This window comes from Dromiciops gliroides, chromosome 3 (assembly GCF_019393635.1).
Source record: "Dromiciops gliroides isolate mDroGli1 chromosome 3, mDroGli1.pri, whole genome shotgun sequence".
Taxonomy (NCBI): Eukaryota; Metazoa; Chordata; class Mammalia; order Microbiotheria; family Microbiotheriidae; genus Dromiciops; species Dromiciops gliroides.
Window position 1 is genome coordinate 573,269,534 of NC_057863.1, and position 18,605 is coordinate 573,288,138.

The 18,605-nt window shown below is 39.6% G+C and overlaps 1 protein-coding gene across 1 annotated transcript in view; it reads right to left on the reverse strand.

Moving 5' to 3' along the window:
• Positions 1-18,605, reverse strand: part of NEK5 (NIMA related kinase 5) — a 116,409-nt gene that overhangs the window by 64,303 nt on the left and 33,501 nt on the right. Inside the window, 3 exon segments of the mRNA XM_043997635.1 lie at positions 2,327-2,457; positions 13,145-13,226; positions 13,315-13,515. Coding sequence (XP_043853570.1) covers positions 2,327-2,457; positions 13,145-13,226; positions 13,315-13,515 — 414 coding nt within the window.

Here is an 18,605-nt window from a genome sequence, read left to right on the forward strand (position 1 = left end):
TTTTGAGGCTATGCTTGTAAGTGTTTTGGATTTATTCTCTTGCATTTGCATCTTGAACATCCCCAGATAGTACCCATCCACCCAAATTCTCCTGTACTGTGGTAGACTTGAAATCAGGAGGACCAAAGTTCAAATGCTGCCTCAAACACTAGCTGTGTGACACTCAGCAAATCATTTAACCTTTCTCATCCTTAGTTTCCTTAACTATAAAATGAGGATAATATTTAAATTGTTTATCTCATAGGGCTGTTGTAAAGATTCGATGAGATTACATCATGTATAGTGCTTTTCAAACCTTAAAGTGCTGTATAAATACCAACAGTCATTATTGCCACTGTTATTATTATTGTTATTATATTTATTCAACTTGTATATGTCCTTGTCTCTCCTGCTAGAACGTGTGATCCTTGTGAGTACTCAGAATCCCTGTGAGTAGGGATTGTTGCATTATTTGTGTATGTATCACCATCACCTACTACAGTGTATGGCATACAAGGGGCATTTAATAAATATTTGTTCATTGCAAGGGGGAGATGGAAATACTCTTGACAATAATAGGAAAGTACAAAAGAGATTGGTTGGTTTCTCCCAGAACCATGATTATTTATTTTTTTATTTTTTTATTTTTTTGCCGGGCAATGAGGATTAAGTGACTTGCTCAGGGTCAGAAGCTAGTAAGTGTCAAGTATCCAAGGCCAAATTTGAACTCAGGTCTTCCTGAATCCAGGGCCAGTGCTTTATCCACTGTGCTACCTAGAGGCCCCTCCAGAACCACCATTTTAAGGAAAATTCTGAGGCCAGCCATGTCTTCATTGTCTCCAGGTTCCATTCCTGCCTCTTTAGACTTTCTCTACCATGCCCCTAACTAGATTTCCAGTTCCCTTTTATGGGCTCCCTTACTCCATTAGAATGAGAGCTCTTTGAGGGGTTCTTTCTGCTTGTATATGTATTCCCAGCATTTAGCACAGTATCTGACACATAGTAGGAATTTACTAATTGTATTTTGAATTAATCTGATTTAGTCTTTTACAACCTGAATCCAGTCCACCATTCTAGTCTTATCATGCATTTCATACTCCATGCCCAGGGAAACTAGCCTTGCTGTTCCTCACACCCCAAATTCTCTCTCCCATCTCCATGTACTTATATCTCACTTGTGCCTCTTGGAATCCCTTATTTCCTTCAAAATTCTACTCAGGGGCCATTTTCCTACATAAAGTATTTGCTGATGCCCTCAGTTACTAGTGATTCCCACCAAAAAAATTTACCTTGTGTGTGTATACACACACACAGAGATATGTGTATATATGTGTATATGCATATATAGATGTACTTATGTGTATCTATGTATCTATAGATGTATATATACATAGAAACATATAAAGTATGTATCTATAGATGTAGATATACATAGAAACATATATATATATAGCATTATGTATCTGTGTATCTATAGATGTAGATATACATAGAAACATATACATATAACATGTATGTATCTGTGTATCTATAGATGTATATATACATAGAAATATATATACAGTATGTATCTGTGTATCTATAGAGGTATATATACATATGAACACACACACACACACATATATATAGTATATACCTGTGTTTCTATACACACATGTGCATCTGTATATATATATATACATATATGTATGTGAGTATATGTGTGCATATATGTATGTATATATGTCCTTCCCAATAAAATGTAAACTCTATGGAGGAGAGTGCTATTTCATTTTTTGTCTTTTTATCACCATTTCCTGCGGGGGCTAGATTAGAATGGGTTAACAAAATGTAGTATGATTACTGCACTTGAGCAACAACCCCTGCGTCATCAGCTAGAAGACGTCAGGGCTGTAGCCAAGATACAGAAGTACAAGATACCAACAACAAGATACAAACATATGATTAGATAGAATGTACTAACAGAGTGTTTTGGCCGTAACTAGATGAAAAATATCTCGTTCCTGATATTCATCGTTGTGAAAGTTCTAATGTTACATTGCTTAAGTTTGCTTCACTGATATAGATACACTAACCAGCCTTCTGATATATTTTTGTGTATATATTTATGTATATGTATATGTATGTATATATATATGTGTGTGTATATATATATATATATCCGCATCCTGTGATTAAATTTTGTCTCATGTGCATGAATTGAGACCCCTGCTCTTCTTATTTGTGACTCCGGCAATTTCCTAGCATAGTGCCTGGCATAAGTAGACACTTAATACATTTTTTTGTAGATTGAATATAAAAGTACCTTAGGATAAAGACCTAAAGGGGGGAACTTAATAAAACTCACCAGTATTGGCTTCTGAGCTCTAAGAGGTATCCGTTCTTTTCGAGGTAGCAACTCCTGTCTCTTAGGAGGCATAAGAATCTTAGATTTTGGTGGATGATTTCCCTGGAATCTCTTTTTCTGCATTATTGGACCTTATTTGTGTTTTTTGTAAAGAAAAACAAAGAGTCAATCAGGATGCATACACATTTTAATACGCATTATTATAATAATATAATTATTATATTTTACAATTTTTATATACATTTTAATTTATATAAATATGTTTCGCCACAGAGTAATTACAACCTGCATTCCACAGCACTACAATTTGAGCTACTGAAAGCACTGTGCTACAAATACAAGCAGAAAGAAAGCCCTTCAAGGAGCTTGCATTCTAATGGGGAAAGAGAACACATAAAAGGAAGCTGAAAACCTAAGCAGAGACATAGCAGAGAAAGTCTAGAGAGTAAGGACTAGAACCTGGAGAGGATGAAGACATGTCTGACTTGGGCATTTTCTTTTCATGGTCTGCTACTTATGTTGGTTCCAGAGAGAAATATTATAAATCCCTCAGTTAGCCAGTAAGTATAGTAGCTGACCTGAAATTCTGGCCCTTTTAGAGAATGCAAAGAGAGAGTAACATCTTTTTTAAAAAATATTTTATTATTTTCCAATTACATGTAAATATAGTTTTCAACATTTATTTTCATAGGATTTTTAGTTCCAAATTTTTCTCCCACCTTCCTTTCCCTCCCCCTTCTCCAAGATGAAAAACAATCTGATATAGGTTATATATGTGTAATCACATTAAACCTATTTCTGCATGTCATATTGTGAAAGAAGAATCAGAACACAAGGGAAAAACCTCAAAAAAGAAAATAAACAACCAGAAAGTAGAAACCGTATGGTTCAATCTGCATTCAGAATCCACAGTTCTTTTTTTCTGGATGTGGAGAACATTTTTTATCATAAGTACTTTGAAATTGTTTTGGATCATTGCACTGCTGAGAAGAGCCAAGTCTACCACAGTTGATCATCACAAAATGTCGCTGTTACTGTGTACAGTGTTCTCCTGGTTCTGCTCATCTCACTCAGCATCAGTTCATGTAAATCCTTCCAGGTTTCTCTGAAATTCTCCAGCTCCTCATTTCTTACAGTACAATAGTATTCCATTACATTCATATACCACAATTTGTTTAGGACATTCCCAATTGATGGGCATTCCCTTGGTTTCCAATTCTTTGCCACCACAAAGAGAGCTGCTATAAATATTTTTTGTACATGTGGGTCTTTTTCCCTCTTCTATGATCTCTTTGGGATACAGACCTAGTAGTGGTATTACCGGGTCAAAGGGTATGAACAGTCCCATAGTCCTTTGGGCATAGCTCCAAATTGCTCTCCAGAATGGTTGGATCTGTTAAGGGCTAAAATTCTAGCTAAACTGTCTACAATATCTAATGAGTGGTCGCCAATAAATTATAAGCTTTAGCAAGAGTTAGACTTTTAAGCATTTATTAAGGAGAATAAGAATTTGGTAAAGAGAGAGAAAGGCCTAGATTCCTATCTATTAAAGGGAGAGCACATTTCTAGCTCCACTCTCCACCAGAGTCCAGAGGAAAGAAAGCGAGACTGATCGCCAGTCTCTTCCTTCCTCCTCCCACTAGCCCGCGTCACTTCCTGACGCCAAAGAAAAGACTCCTGGTCTTGCCCTCAAAGACCTTCGCTTCATGGGAGGAACTCTTCTACAGTAAGTCTCCAGAAGGTGGCGTCATTCCAATCGTTACAGTTCAGTTCACAGCTCCACCAACAATGCATTAATGTTCCAATTTTTCCACAGCTTCTCCAACATTTATTATTTTCCTTTTTTGTCATATTAGCCAATCTGATAGGTGTCAGGTGGTACCTCAGAGTTGTTTTAATTTGCATTTCTCTAATCAATAGTAATTTAGGGGATTTTTTCATGTGGCAATAGATAGCTGTGATTTCTTCATCAGAAAACTGCCTGTTCATATCCTTTGACCATTTTTCAGTTGGGAAATGACTTGGATTCTTGTAAATTTGATTTAGTTCCCTATATATTTTAGAAATGAGGCCTTTATCAGAAATACTGCCTGTAAAGATAGCTTCCCAGCTTTCTGCCTCTCTTCTAATTTGGCTGCATTACTTCTGTTTGTACAGAAACTTTTTCATTTAATGTAATCAAAATCATCCATCTTGTGTTTCATAATATTCTCTATTTCTTTAGAAAAAACAAATGAGAGTGATAAGAATTGACTGAAAGGTAGAAAGTGAGATATAGCAATTGTTGTTTAGAATATTTTTTAAAAATCATAGAGTTTGAGAGCTGGGAGGGACCTCTGAGGTCATCTAGTACAACCCACACAAAAAGAATACCCACCATAAAAAATTCTGTCAAGAAAAGCAGCAAAATATGAGCAGATAATTGATTTACAAAAGATACACAAGCAAGTTACGCAAACACATGGTCACCCATCTGAAAGCAGTAGTTTCCCATAAGAAAACACCTTTTTATCATATTTCAAGGTAGAAATGTCTTATCTATACATAGCCTTTTTACTAATGGTAAACTATTAAAAACCCAACAGACCTGAAGTTCTTATTTTATAGTAGGAAGTAACACTTAAGTTGAGCCTTGAAGGATGACTGAAGTTCAAATTCTGTCACAGATACTTGCTATCAATGTGACTCTGGGCTGAAAGCTTCACTTTCCTCTACTTCAGTTTCCTAATCAATAAAACGGGGCACCTACCTCACAAGGTTGTTGTGCAGATCAAAAGATACAATATATTAAAGAACTTGGCAGATCTGAAATTACTATATAAATATGAGCTATTGTTACTACTACCACCACCACCACCACTACTACTACTATTATCACCACCACTGCCACCATCACTACTACTACTACTACTACTACTACTAGTACTGCAGATATGAGGGCAGTCTCTGCAAAAACACAAAGGTATGAAATAGTATGTCATATGTGAGAAACAGAAAGTAGTACAGTTTGAACCATACAATGTGTTTGGGAAAATGTCACCTCTGGCCAAGGCCTCTCCCTGCCCAGGTCTCTGGGCCTGCATAGATTCAAGTTGGATCCTAAGACCCAAAGGAATGCCTATCAATCAAAGGAATGTCCATCAATTGGAGAATGGCTAAACAAACAGTGTTATATGATGGTGATGGGATATTATTGTGCTATAAGAAATGACAAGTAGGATGACTTCAGAAAGGCCTGGAAAGATATGTATAAAATGATGTATAGTGAACTGAACAGAAGAACCAAGAGAACATTGTGCACAGAGACATCAATATATTTTGATGAAGAACTGTGAATGACTTGACTATTCTCAACAATATGATGATCCAAGACAATCCCAAAGGATTATTGATGAAACATACTATCCACCTCCAAAGAAAGAACTGATATTGGGGCAGCTAGGTAGCGCAGTGGATAAAGCACCAGTCTTGGATTCAGGAGGACCTGAGTTCAAATCCAGCCTCAGACACTTAATACTTACTAGCTGTGTGACCCTGGGCAAGTCACTTAACCCCAATTGCCTTACCAAAAAAAAAAAAAAAAAAGAAGAAGAAAGAAAGAACTGATATTGATGGAACAGACTGAAGCATGCTATTTTTTCACTTTCTTTCATTTTTAAATAAAGTTATTGTACAAAATGACAAACATGGTATTGTTTTACTTAATCATACATGTATAACCCATATCTTATTGTTTGCCCCCTCAGGGAGGGGAGAGGGTAGGGAGGGAAAGAGGGATAAAAATTAGAGCCCAAAACTATAAATAAAAATGTTAATTACAAAAAAAAAAAAGAGAGAATAAACTGCCAATTCCTAAATTCCTAAAAAAACAAAAACAAAAAAATATTCTCTATCTCTTGTTTGGACATAAATTGTTTTTCTCTCCATAGATCTAAGAGGTAAACTATTCCTCTCCTAATTTACCTCGGGCATCACCCTTTACGTCTAAATCACGTACCCATTTTTATCTTATTTTAGTATAAGGTGTAAGATGTTGGTCTATGCCTAGTTTCTGCCATACTCTCTTCCACTTTTCTCAGCAGTTTTTGTCAAATACTGAGTTCCTATCCCAGAACTGGAGTCTTTGGGTTTATCAAACAGTAGATTACTATAGTCATTTACTACTGTGTCTCCTGTGCCTAACCTATTCCATTGATCCACCACGCTATTTCTTAGCCAGTACCAAATAGTTTTGATGACTGCCGCTTTAATAGTAAAGATTTGGTACGGCTGAGAGTATATTCTTTTAAGGCCATCCTCCCCCCACCTTTCCCCCTCCCCCCCAGCCCCAGGATAAAGTATTAATGATTGAAATCATTATGAGGCAAGACACAGACTATAATCAGCAGCACAGAAAGGGGGAAGCCAGAAGTCACTGTCAACTTTACTTCTGCCTAAGGCTCTCTAGTAGTTACTGTTTTTTATTAGCACTCTGGCAGGAATCTGTTGAATTTCAGGATCTTGAGACATGGGAGCGCTAAGAAAGTTAGACACATAACATTATTGCCTTTCTCCTTGTCAAGGACAACTCCTTTTCCTGCACAAGCAATCTCATTCCATCCTGTCTCCTCCTGCAGGTTGCCTCATCTGTAATCCCCACTATCTCCCTGATGACTACTTCTCTACTGCCTACAAACATTTCTATGTCCCCCCATTCTCTTTTTTTCTTTTCTTTTTTTTTTTTTAGTGAGGCAATTGGGGTTGTGACTTGCCCAGGGTCACACAGCTAGTAAGTGTTAAGTGTCTGAGGCCGGATTTGAACTCAGGTCCTCCTGACTCCAGGGCCGGTGCTCTATCCACTGCGCCACCTAGCTGCCCCTATGTCCCCCCATTCTCAAAAACAAAACCCCAAACAAACCTCACTTGATCCATCCATTCCGCACTAATTACTGTCCCATATCTCTCCTGCCTCTTGTGGCCGAACTGCTTGAGAAGGCCATCTTCAGCAGGTGCCTCCACTTCCTCTCCTCCCATTCTCTTTTTATCGGTCTTTAGTCAGGCTTTGGACTACATTATTCAATCAAAATTGCTTCCTCTCAAGTTACCAACAAGCTCTTGAATGGTCTAATAGAATGTTCTTTTCTCAATCCTCATCCTTCTTGACCTCCAGGTAGCTTTTGACACTGTTCATCACCCTCTTGAGGTTCTCTCTTTCTAGGTTTTGGGGACACTCTCCTGGTTGTCTTACCTATCTAACTGTTTATCCTTAGTCTCCTTTGCTGGATCTTTATCTAGGTCATGCCTACCAACTGTGGGTGTCCTACACAGCTCTGTCCTGGGCTCTCTTCTCTTCTCCCTCTTTACTATTTTACTTGATGATTATCTGTGGCTCCTATGGATTTAATTATTATTTCTATGCAGATGATTCTCAGATGTACTTATCTAGCCTTAATCTCTCTGCTATTGCCTATTAGATATCTCAAGTTCAATGTCCTATAGACATCTTAAACTCAACATATCTAAGACTTCACATAAAATCTATCCCCATTAACAATGCCCCCTTCCAAACTTTCCTGTTTCTGTTGAGGGCATCACTGTCTATCCTCCCAGGCCCACAGACTCACAACCTAGATGTCTTCCTTGACTCCTCTCTCAACCCTCCTACATCCAATCTGTTGGCAAGGCTTGTTGATTTTACCTTTGTAATATCTCTCAAATATATCCCTTCTCTCCTCTGATGCTGCCAACACCTGGTATAAGCCCTTATCTTCTCATGCCTGGACTATTGCCATAGCCTTCTGGTTGGTTTGCCTACCACAAATCTCTCCCCACTCAAATCCATCCTCTACTCAGCCTCCAAAGTGATTCTCCTAAAGTGAAAGTTAGCCATGTCATCACTACCCCTACTCGGTAAACTCCAGTGGTTCCCTATCACCTTCAGGATCAAATATAAAACCCTCTGTTTTGCATTCAAGCCCTTTATAACCTATACTCCCTTGTCCTCCTTTCCATTTTTTTTCTGTTTTATATCCTTCCCCTTCCTACCTCTCACAAGTGCTCTTCAATCCAATGATACTTGGCCTCCTTGCTGTTCCTCAAACAAGAAACTCTATCTCTCAGCTATAAAGTCAGGAAGACTCATCTTCCTGCATTCAAATCTGACCTCAGACATTTACTAGCTGTGCAACTCTGGGAAAGTCACTTAACCCTGTTTCCTTCAGTTTCCTCATCTGTAAAATGAGCCAGAGAAGGAAATGACAAACCACTCCAGTATATTTGCCAAGAAAACACAAATGAAATAAATGAACAACAAAAACAACAAAACCAACTGATTGGTTAGAGGAGTATCATCCGAACGCCGTGAGTGGGGTAGGATGAAAGGAGAAGGAGTGGTTGAGGCAGTGACTGTAGAAATTCACATAGCTCCCAACAGCTTACAATTCAGCCTAAGAGTCAATAGTTGTGAATGAATACAGTTGTGGCTCAAGAGAAGAGCAGCAGGTCTAAGAGAGAAGCAGATGAGAGGCCTCAATGTAGTGGGCATTATCAGAGAATAGAGGGTGGGTGGCAAGTACAGGTAAGTGGAATAATTGGCTGAAAGCCTTCAGCATTATCAAAGGACCCGAGAGAAAAGAGTGAGATGCTTGGAGGGTGGCCTGCCTGTGTCTTGTGGCTTTCGTCATAGATCTCTTTCTCCATGAAAATCATGGTAGGCACGTGTGTGGCACGGGAGGGCATGCAGGTACAGACCCTCGTAAAAGCTGGTTTTGGGACTTGCTTGCTAATTCCACCCCCATAGCCTATAACAGCTTGGGATGAGCAGTGAGGAGAACTGGCAGATCCCAGTTCATCTCTAAACTGTGCACAGACGAGCTTGTCTCCAGGTTTCTGTAATACAGTGACAATACTACTACCTTCCTCATGGGGTCCTTTGGAGGAAAGCAACCGACAAGGCTTAAAACATTATACAAATGAGTTATTGTCATTAGAAAAGTTTCTCTCAATTAACATTGCCAATAGCAATAATTCAGGGAGAACTGTTATTTTAAAACCTATATTTCCCTAGGCATCTATCTTTATTTGCCTATTATATCCAAGCTGTCTTTGGTCCCCTCTTCCCTCTAATCCCTAATTTTTTTTAATGGCGCTGTTAACTCCTCTACTTGGCCACCCCTAAAATGTTCCCCATTCAAACTAGTCAGACAAGGGAGTCTGTCTTCAGGATAGTTTGAACTAGATTTCCTAATGTTAACTCAAATGAAGACTGTCAAAGAAAGACGGAGATAATGATTTCCCCCATGACTTTCCTTCTGCTTCATTTCTCTACTGCAGAGAACATCACCACCACATCACTGACTTTAGCATCAGCCTTGACTCAACTCTCTGGGATACCAGCCATTCTCCACATCCAGTTTGCTACTTCATTACTGCCCTTACAACTCTTCTACTTTCAGGCTAAGAGGCTTCCCACTACTTTCTCTTTCACAATATCTCCAGCATTTACTCTCCTTTCTAATTGAATAACCAAAGGTCTTAATTATCTCCTGCTTGAACCAAAGAAAACTGCTTCTTCTTGAGTCCTTCTCCCTCATAGTCAATCGTTACCACCACAATCAATCCTTTGTGACCTTGCTAAAGCTGTCTTCTCAGCTGATCATTTCAACATTTATTAACCCTTTCCAGGGGCAAAGTACTTGTGAAAAGTTTACTAAAAATGACAAGGCCCCTTTTTAGGGCACATTGTAAATGTTTTCCTATAAGTGGCTATCTTGCTACGAAAAAGGTCCAACATTTTTCTACCTCAGCTGCAAAGTCCTTTAACCCATTGTTCCATAGGCCTGCCCAAGAGGGTGATCTTCCTTTTCTTTGCTTTGATGTTCTCCAGTTTATCTTTTGTGCTCACTCCAGAATAATTTACTCAATGTTATTCCATTCCAACATCCTATCCCTGTCTCTGTATTTTCTCTCAGGTCATACCCTCTTCCTGTTCTTAAAAACACACACACACACACACACACACACAAACAGAGAGAGGACAGAGACAGGAGAGAGAATGGTTGCTAAGTCTTCTCCCTAACCCTCTAAACTTGACTAAATATGTAATACCTCACACCCTCCTTTGCCACACTCTTCTACAAAAGTCCTTTAATTTTATACTCTAAAAATATTAATGTTGGATATTTTTCTAGTGTCTTTTCCACACAGAAATTTCAGAATATTAATAGAATGCGGTAGGATAAAAAGACCTAGATTCAGACTCATGGATCATAAATACCTGTCAGAAAAGACCTGTAATCAAGCAATCAATCAATCAGCATAATTACTTACTGTGTGTCAAGCACTATTGTATGTGTTGGGGACACAAATAAAACAGCACCTCCCCTTAACAGGGGAAATAACTTATATGCCTAAGTAAATATAAAATACACATGAAGTAAATACAAGGTAGTTAGTGAGGGAGGATGCCAAGGCTGAGATGGGGAAAGGTCTTCTCTAGAAGGTGACACTTAGCTGAGCTTTGATATGGGGAGGGTTCTTAGAGGTGGAGGTGAGGAGGGAGTACATTCTAGGTTTGGGGGCAGGTAGCTTGTATGAAGGTAGAGGCAAGAAGTGGAACGGTCCCTAAAGGGTGAAGCCTGTACATCTTCACAGCTGCCAAAAGGGACCACAGACACACACACACACACACACACACACAACACACACACACACACACACACACACACCTTAAGAAGGGCTGGTCCTAGGAGGAGAGCCTCTTGGTCTTGACTTTGCCTTCCACAGTCACTACCCAGTTATGGGAACAGCGCAGGTCCGATGGAAAGGGGTTGCTTCTTTATCCATCCCAAGTTTATTTCCTAGAGGAGTCTAAACCCTTAGAATGGCCCATATGAGACTAGAGACCTAAGAATTTTCCTAGTGGAAAGTAAGACTCACCAGACAGAAAGAGAATGTCTAGATTGTTATAGATGCCTTTATGATTTTCTGAGAGATTAAATGAAGACTGTCTTGTACATGATATTGTTAGCCTGAGTGCTTGCATAGGAATTCCATGCCTTCAACCACCTAGACAACAGCTATATTCCAAGTTTTCCCAAAGGAAACTCTGGGTGTGGGTAAAATGAGTCAATGAAATAATTGATAATTTCTTCTATAATAGCATAAGTTGCCTAATTACACTTTGGGAATTCATTTAAGTATGCCACAAAGTACCATGCAATACCATCCCACCTCCCCTGTTTTCCTGTGTGGGAAGTAAGACCGAAAGAATGAGAAAATCATCCAAAATATGTTACAGATAATAAGGTACAATGAAAGAAGACCTGTATTCAAATCCCCGCTCTACTACTGGACAAATCCTTAACTTCTCTGGGCCTCAGTTTCTTCATGTTCAAAAGAGAGTTAGACTAGGTGACTTCCTAAGTCCCCTTCAGGTTCTAATGCTACAATCCATTATGAGAGAGTCTTTGACACAAAAATAACAATTTTTATGGCCCTGGCCCACAAGTCACTTAAAAACTCTCAGAACTTCAATTTATTTACTTGCCAATGGGTATAATAATTCTTGTACTATCTAGTACCTCAAAGTGTCACATCAGCAAGCATTTATTAATCACTTTACTATATACCAGAAACTGCTAAGTTCTGAGGATTCAAAAAAGAGGGGAAAACCAACTTCTCCTCTAATTGTTATTGTTGTTGTTTGTCCTTCATTCTCTTTTCTTTTTTTTTTTTTTTTGTGTGAGGCAATTGGGTTAAGTGACTTGCCCAGGGTCACACAGCTAGTAAGTGTCAAGTGTCTGAGGCTGTATTTGAACTCAGGTCCTCCTGCTCTTAGTCAATACTCTATCCACTGCTCCCCTAGCTGCCCTGTCCTTCTTCTCAAAAAGGACATGACTCAGGGTGTTATCATGACTCGTGATGAATTGGATTTAATGAGGGAGGGCTGTGCAAAGTCACCAACCTCACTCTCTCCTACCAGGCCATCTGGGTGCAGTGGTTAGATGTACATCAGGACGACTGGAGATGGCCCAGATGTTGAGGTACTTGGGATTAAGTGACTTGCCCAGGGTCACACAGCTAGTAAGTGTCTGAGGTGAGATTTGAACTCAGGTCCTCCCAACTTTCAAGGCCAAGTGCTCTATCCACTGCACCACCGAGTTGCACCTGCAAACAATCATAGGTAAACAAGACATATACAGGACACATTGGAAGTAGATTAAAGAGGCTCAGGAAAGGTTTGTTGAAGACTACAGGATTTTAGCTGAGACTTGAAGAAACCAGGAAAAATGGGAGTTGGAGATGAGGAGGGAGAGCCTTGCATGCATGGGGGACAGCCAGAGAAAACACTAGGATCAGGAGATGGAGTATCTTGTGTGAGAAAACAGCACGGAGGCCATATCGCTGGATTGCAAAGTCTATTGCGGGGAGGAAGGTGCAAGAAGATGGAAAAGGTAGGAAGTGGCCAGACCAGGAAGGTCATTGAAGTGTCAAAGTACAACGTACTAGCTTAAAGTGCTGTATTAATGTGAGTTATTTCTTTAAGCTCCATAAAGCAAGAGCAATATATTTTAGCTCAGTAACTCCTAGACTGTACCACTTAGCAGAGTATCATCTGCAGAAAACCCTTATTAAATTGCTATATGGTAACTGTGAACTTAAAAAAACTCTACCTTGGGGCAGCTAGGTGCCGCAGTGGATAAAGCACTGGCCCTGGATTCAAGAGGACCTGAGTTCAAGTTTGGCCTCAGACACTTGACACTTACTAGCTGTGTGACCCTGGGTAAGTCACTTAACCCTCATTGCCCTGCAAAAAAAAACCAATTAAAAAACTCTTACCTTGGGCTAGGTTAGTTACAGGTCTTGCTGCTGGTGGTCTCTTTCTATGGATTAGTGTATGACTGAATTCTTCCTGCATTACCTAAAAGTAAAACACATAACATGTGAGTATCTCAGAGAGTTTATCAAAACACTGGTCAAACCCCAAGGAGTCTGGCCAAGAAACTCACCGCAGGAGTCAAATATTTGGCAATGAGCTTCTCCAAGAAAGGCTTTTTCAGGATGGAATTAATTGATGGGCGATTTCGAGGAGGTATTTTAAAAAGCTGAGTTAGTAGAGTCTGAAGGTCAGAAGAAAACTTTGGAGAGATGGGGTCAAAACGTGCTTGACAAATCTTGAGCACCAGCTGGTGTAAATTGGTACCTTCAAACTAAAAGATCAGAGAATAAATGATGGTAAGAAAAAGTATATTTTCCATAGGTACATAAATATAGATTATTTCTAAAAAGAACCATATTATTATGTAGCTACATGCAATAACTATATATATATAATTAATTACTCTATTATTATCACTACATGACTTGGATATTTCAATGGAGCTGTGATATCAACAATGGAGGTATTCTTTTTACCAGCGTGAATCAGTATAGAAGGAGTCCTAGGTCTTCAAAGGTTATGCCAGGACAGCACAAGCACTTGAAGGTTTTACCTAAGTTGGAAAGGCTTCAAGAATTATTTTAACTGGGGGCAGCTAGGTGGCACAGGGATAAAGCACCGGCCCTGGATTCAGGAGGACCTGAGTTCAAATCCGGCTCGGAACTTGACACTTACTAGCTGTGTGACCCTAGGCAAGTCCACTTAACCTTCATCCCCCCCCCCCAAAGGAATTATTTTACTGACAGTGCCTAATAATCTGAGGCAGCTAAGTGGCACAGTAGACGGAATCAGTAAGGCTGAGTTCAAATCCAGGCTCAAGATTTTTACTCTGGCTCTATGATCCTGGGCAGAAAGTGAAAACGGGATTAAGAGGCCTTAAGAAAGGTGAAAGAGGAGAATGTAAACACTGGCTTGAAGCTTAACATAAAAAAAAAAACCCAAACCCTAAAATCTTGGCAACTGGTCCCATCACTTCCTGGCAAATAGAGTGAGAAGAAATGGAAGCAGTGTCAGATCTTATATTCTTGAGCCAAAGATCACTGCAGATGGCAACTGCAACCATGAAATAAAAGACACTTGCTCCTTGGAAGGAAAACTATGGGCCCATCTGGACAGCGCACTAAAAAGGAGGACATTCCCCTTGCTGACAAATGGTCTGGAGTCAAAGCTACGGTTTTTCCAGTAGTAATGTATGTATGGCTGTGGAAACATAGACTATAAGGAAAGTTGAGAGCTACAGAATCGACACTTCTCAAATTGTGGAGCTGGAGATGACTTCTGAGAGTCCCTTGGAAAGCAAGAAGTTCAAATCAGACAATACTTAAAGAATAATTCAGACTATTTACTGCTAAGATCAAATACTGAAATTGAAGCTTCAATAGTTTGGTCCACATAATGAGAAGAGGGAACTCATAAAAAACCCTGATGTAGGGAAAGATGGAAGGCCAGAGAAAAGGAGACATGAGGGGGTGAGATGGATATGAGATGGAGAGGGTGAGATGGTGTCAAGGAAACAAGAAATAGGAACTTGGACAGACTTTGAGGGATAAAGGAGGATAGAAAGGCCTGGAGTATGATGCGTCCGTGGGGTCACAAAGAGTCAGATAGAACTGAACAACTGAACATCACTGGGCAAGTCACTCTCTTGCCTTTGTTTCTCCTTCTGTAAAACAAGGGTAACAATTAACCCCTAACCTCACTGGATTGTTGTGAAGATACAAATGTTGTCATGTGCATCAGGTGTTTTGCAAACCTTAAATCACCAAATAAATGCAAAGAATAATAATAATAATAATTTATTATTATATGCTGAGGACCAGCTTAGCTAACTATAAAGAAAGAACATCACTGACAAGTTTAACCACTAGGCAATGATTCTTGGACCATGGAAACATATGAAACCAAATCATAATCACTATTTTTAATCATCGATATCAAGGCTATAATACCACATTCTGGTGCCTTGGTGGTGTAGTGGATAAAGCGCTGGTCCTGAGGATGTGAGGACCTATTTTCAAATCTGACCTCTAGACACAAGCTGTTGTGAGATTTAAAATTGGATACCTTGAGCATTATCTCCCCTCTTTAAACCTTTCCCTTAATTTATCTCCCAGACTAGTAAATGGAAGAAGCCTCTGGTCTCTAGTTAGTGCTATTATAACTGTGAGATTTCCTGTGACCCTCTCCACTGAGAGGGACCTTGAAAATCTCACACTGTGTAACCCTGGAAAAAGTTATTTAACCTTCATTTGCCCTTAAACATTCAAGGCCATCTCCAGTCATCTTGTAAATCTTGCCACTGGACCCAAATAGCTCTGGAGGAGAGAGTAAGGTTGGTGACCTTGCACAGCCCTCTCTCACTTAAATCTAATTCATTGCAAGTCATGACATCACCCTGATGTCCATGTCCTCTTTGAGAATGAAGGACAGGGCAGCTAGGTGGTGCAGTGGATAAAGCACTGTCTCTGGATTCAGGAGGACCTGAATTCAAATTTGACCTCAGATAACTTGACACTTACTAGCTGTGTGAACCTGGGCGAGTCACTTAACCCTCACTGCCTCCCCCCCCAAAAAAAAATCAGGGTGACTGGTCCAGGAAGGTGAGGTCCTAAGCATGGCATCCTAGAGACTGAAGGACAAACAACAACAACAAGTACTGGTTAAGTGATCCTGGGAAACTGATACTAAACCAGCAGAGCATAACTATGACCGGTCCTCTGAAGATACATGGGCTTCTCAGATGGCTGCTAGACTCTATGTCTGTCATCTAGAAATGGGTCTAACTAAAGTCAGAGGCTCGTCACCAGGTTGGCTATCAAGCTTTTTTTACTTTACTTTTTTTTTTTTTTTGGGCAAAAAAAGCTCAAGAAGGTTGGGATGTAGGCAGTTGCAATGGATGGAGTGCTGGGACTTGGAACCAGGAAGATTTGAGTTCAAATTTGGCCTCAGACATTTATGAGCTGTATGATCCTGAAGCAAGCAAGGCTCTGTTTGCCTCAGTTTCACTCATGTGTAAAATAAGAATAATATTAGCACCTAGCTCCCAGGGTTATTATGAGAATAAAATGAGATAATGTTTATAAAGTGTTTTACAAACATAAAATCGGTATTTCATTTCTAGCTACCTATATCATCATGATTCTATTTATGTATTATTATACATTTATGTATTATCAATATGCATTTGTTATCTTTATATATTAGTTGTATGTGTATTATTATATGTTTATATGTAATTATTGCTATTACTTTATTCATTTGTTTTCAGTCATGTCCAACTCTGTGTTGTCCCATTTGGGGTTTTTTTTGGCCATTTCCTTCTTCATCTTATTTTACAAGATATGGAAAACTGAGACAAACCAGGGTTAAACAACTTGCCCTGGGTAACACAGTGTGTCTGAGGCCCAGATTTTGAAACTCATGAAGATGAATCTTCTGATTCCAAGTCCAGTACTCTATCATTTATGCCACCTAAGCTGCCCCAAATTATTATTACTATTGTCTTCTACAGACATAGAAAGGCGGGGATCTTCATCTGGGCCAACCCCACCACCAATGGAGAATTGAAATCTATGTATTAGGAAGTAGAGGATTGTTCTTTTGTTTCTATTACAAATATTGCCGTTAAATTCAAATTTTTATAATCAGCTGATATTATTGTGCATATTTTGAATATGTCCATTAGAAATCATCTGCTTTATGGAACCATCTCTACCTGTAGAGTCATGATGAAAGCGCTATGCTGACATTCTGTCATTTTTAACTACAGGAACTCCTATTGAAATCAAAATAATGCCACTGTAATCATACAGATTTCTCTTTCTCTTTTCTCTTACCCCACAGTATTTTTTAGTTGGGGGATTCTTAACTTCTCATGTTAACTACTCCATGTGACTCATGGACCCCTTTGGGGGCTGATGAAATCTCAGAATCATGTTTTAAAATAATAGAAGAGGGCAGCTAGGTAGCACAGTGGATAGAGCATGGCCCTGGAGTCTGGAGTCCCTGAGTTCAAACCCACCGGCCTCAGACACTTAGCATGGGGTAGCTATGTGAGCCTGGGCAAGTCACTTACCCCACTGCCCCACTAAAAATAAATAAATAAATAAAATAATTGAAGAAAGTTCTCATATTTTACTTAAAGATTAAGTAAAATAAAGATGATTTCCCCACCAAGTTTCAGAGCCCTTGAATGCCTTATGACATAACTTATGCCATGCATTCATCAGTCAGTCAACAGATTAACCATTGCCAGTCATACTGACTTTGGTTTTGGACAATGGACTTTGATAACTAAGGAAGAGAGAGTGAGGCAGCTGACTTGTGCAACATCTGCCTCACTTAAATCTAATTCATGCTACTGTTAAAGAATTAATTGTTATTTGTGGTTTTTATGCCTCAGCGGCACTGGCCTGGGGCTCCGCAAAACGCACGGTTGCTCCACCCACTGGTTGTAGCGGTTGCAGGGCTCTGGCACTTCACCTCAATCACCACTAGCTGACGCCTACAAGGGCCTGGCAAATTATAATGATTGGAAGCCTAGTGAGGGCAGTCATGTGACTGTCAGAGCGGCCTCCCATTGGCTGGGGCTGTGTGGGGTATATTTCTAGGTTTGGGGGAGGAGAATTGGGCATTCTAGGTGGAAGCTGGAGAGCGACTGGCGTTTTGCTGCATATTTTCAGCTGATTCCTGGGCGGTGGTATTTTTCAGGTATTATCATTTCCCTTTCCCCATTTTTATTTCCTTTCCCTTGATCCTACTGATCCTGTTTGTGTTTTTTTTTTTTTTAAGTTCGTTCTTGTTAAAATAAATCTTGTTCTGTTTTGAGGGAGGCTGCCGGTTTCCTTCCTTGCCCCAATATTGCGGCGAGCGCTTAGCTAGCACTCCCCAGTTAAAAAATGGTCCCCACAATGCACAAGTTTAGACATCCCGTCCTCTTCGAAAACAAAGGACCACCACCACCAACAGCTTAAGTAATGTACCGGGACTGAGAGGATATGTCATGCCAGCATAAGGTCAGCTCTGTCATTTACACTGATCATAGGTATTGCTGCATGGATCCCCCAGTCATAGATTTGGAACTTGAAGGGACTTTTAGAAGCCATCTAATCTAACATAATAATTTTACAAAGGAAGAAATTGAGGGCCAGAGACATGAATGATTTGCTCACATTCACACAGCTCAGTGACACAGTGGGGCTCTGAACCCAAGTCTTCTGATTCCAAATTCAAATTCTTTCCATTCCCTACACTGCTTTCAATTGCTATCAGGTGATACACAAAAATAACGGTCATTTTCACCTCATAAAGATAAATGAAAATATTATCCATTCGAAGTTAGGTGCTGCTATTGACCTTGCC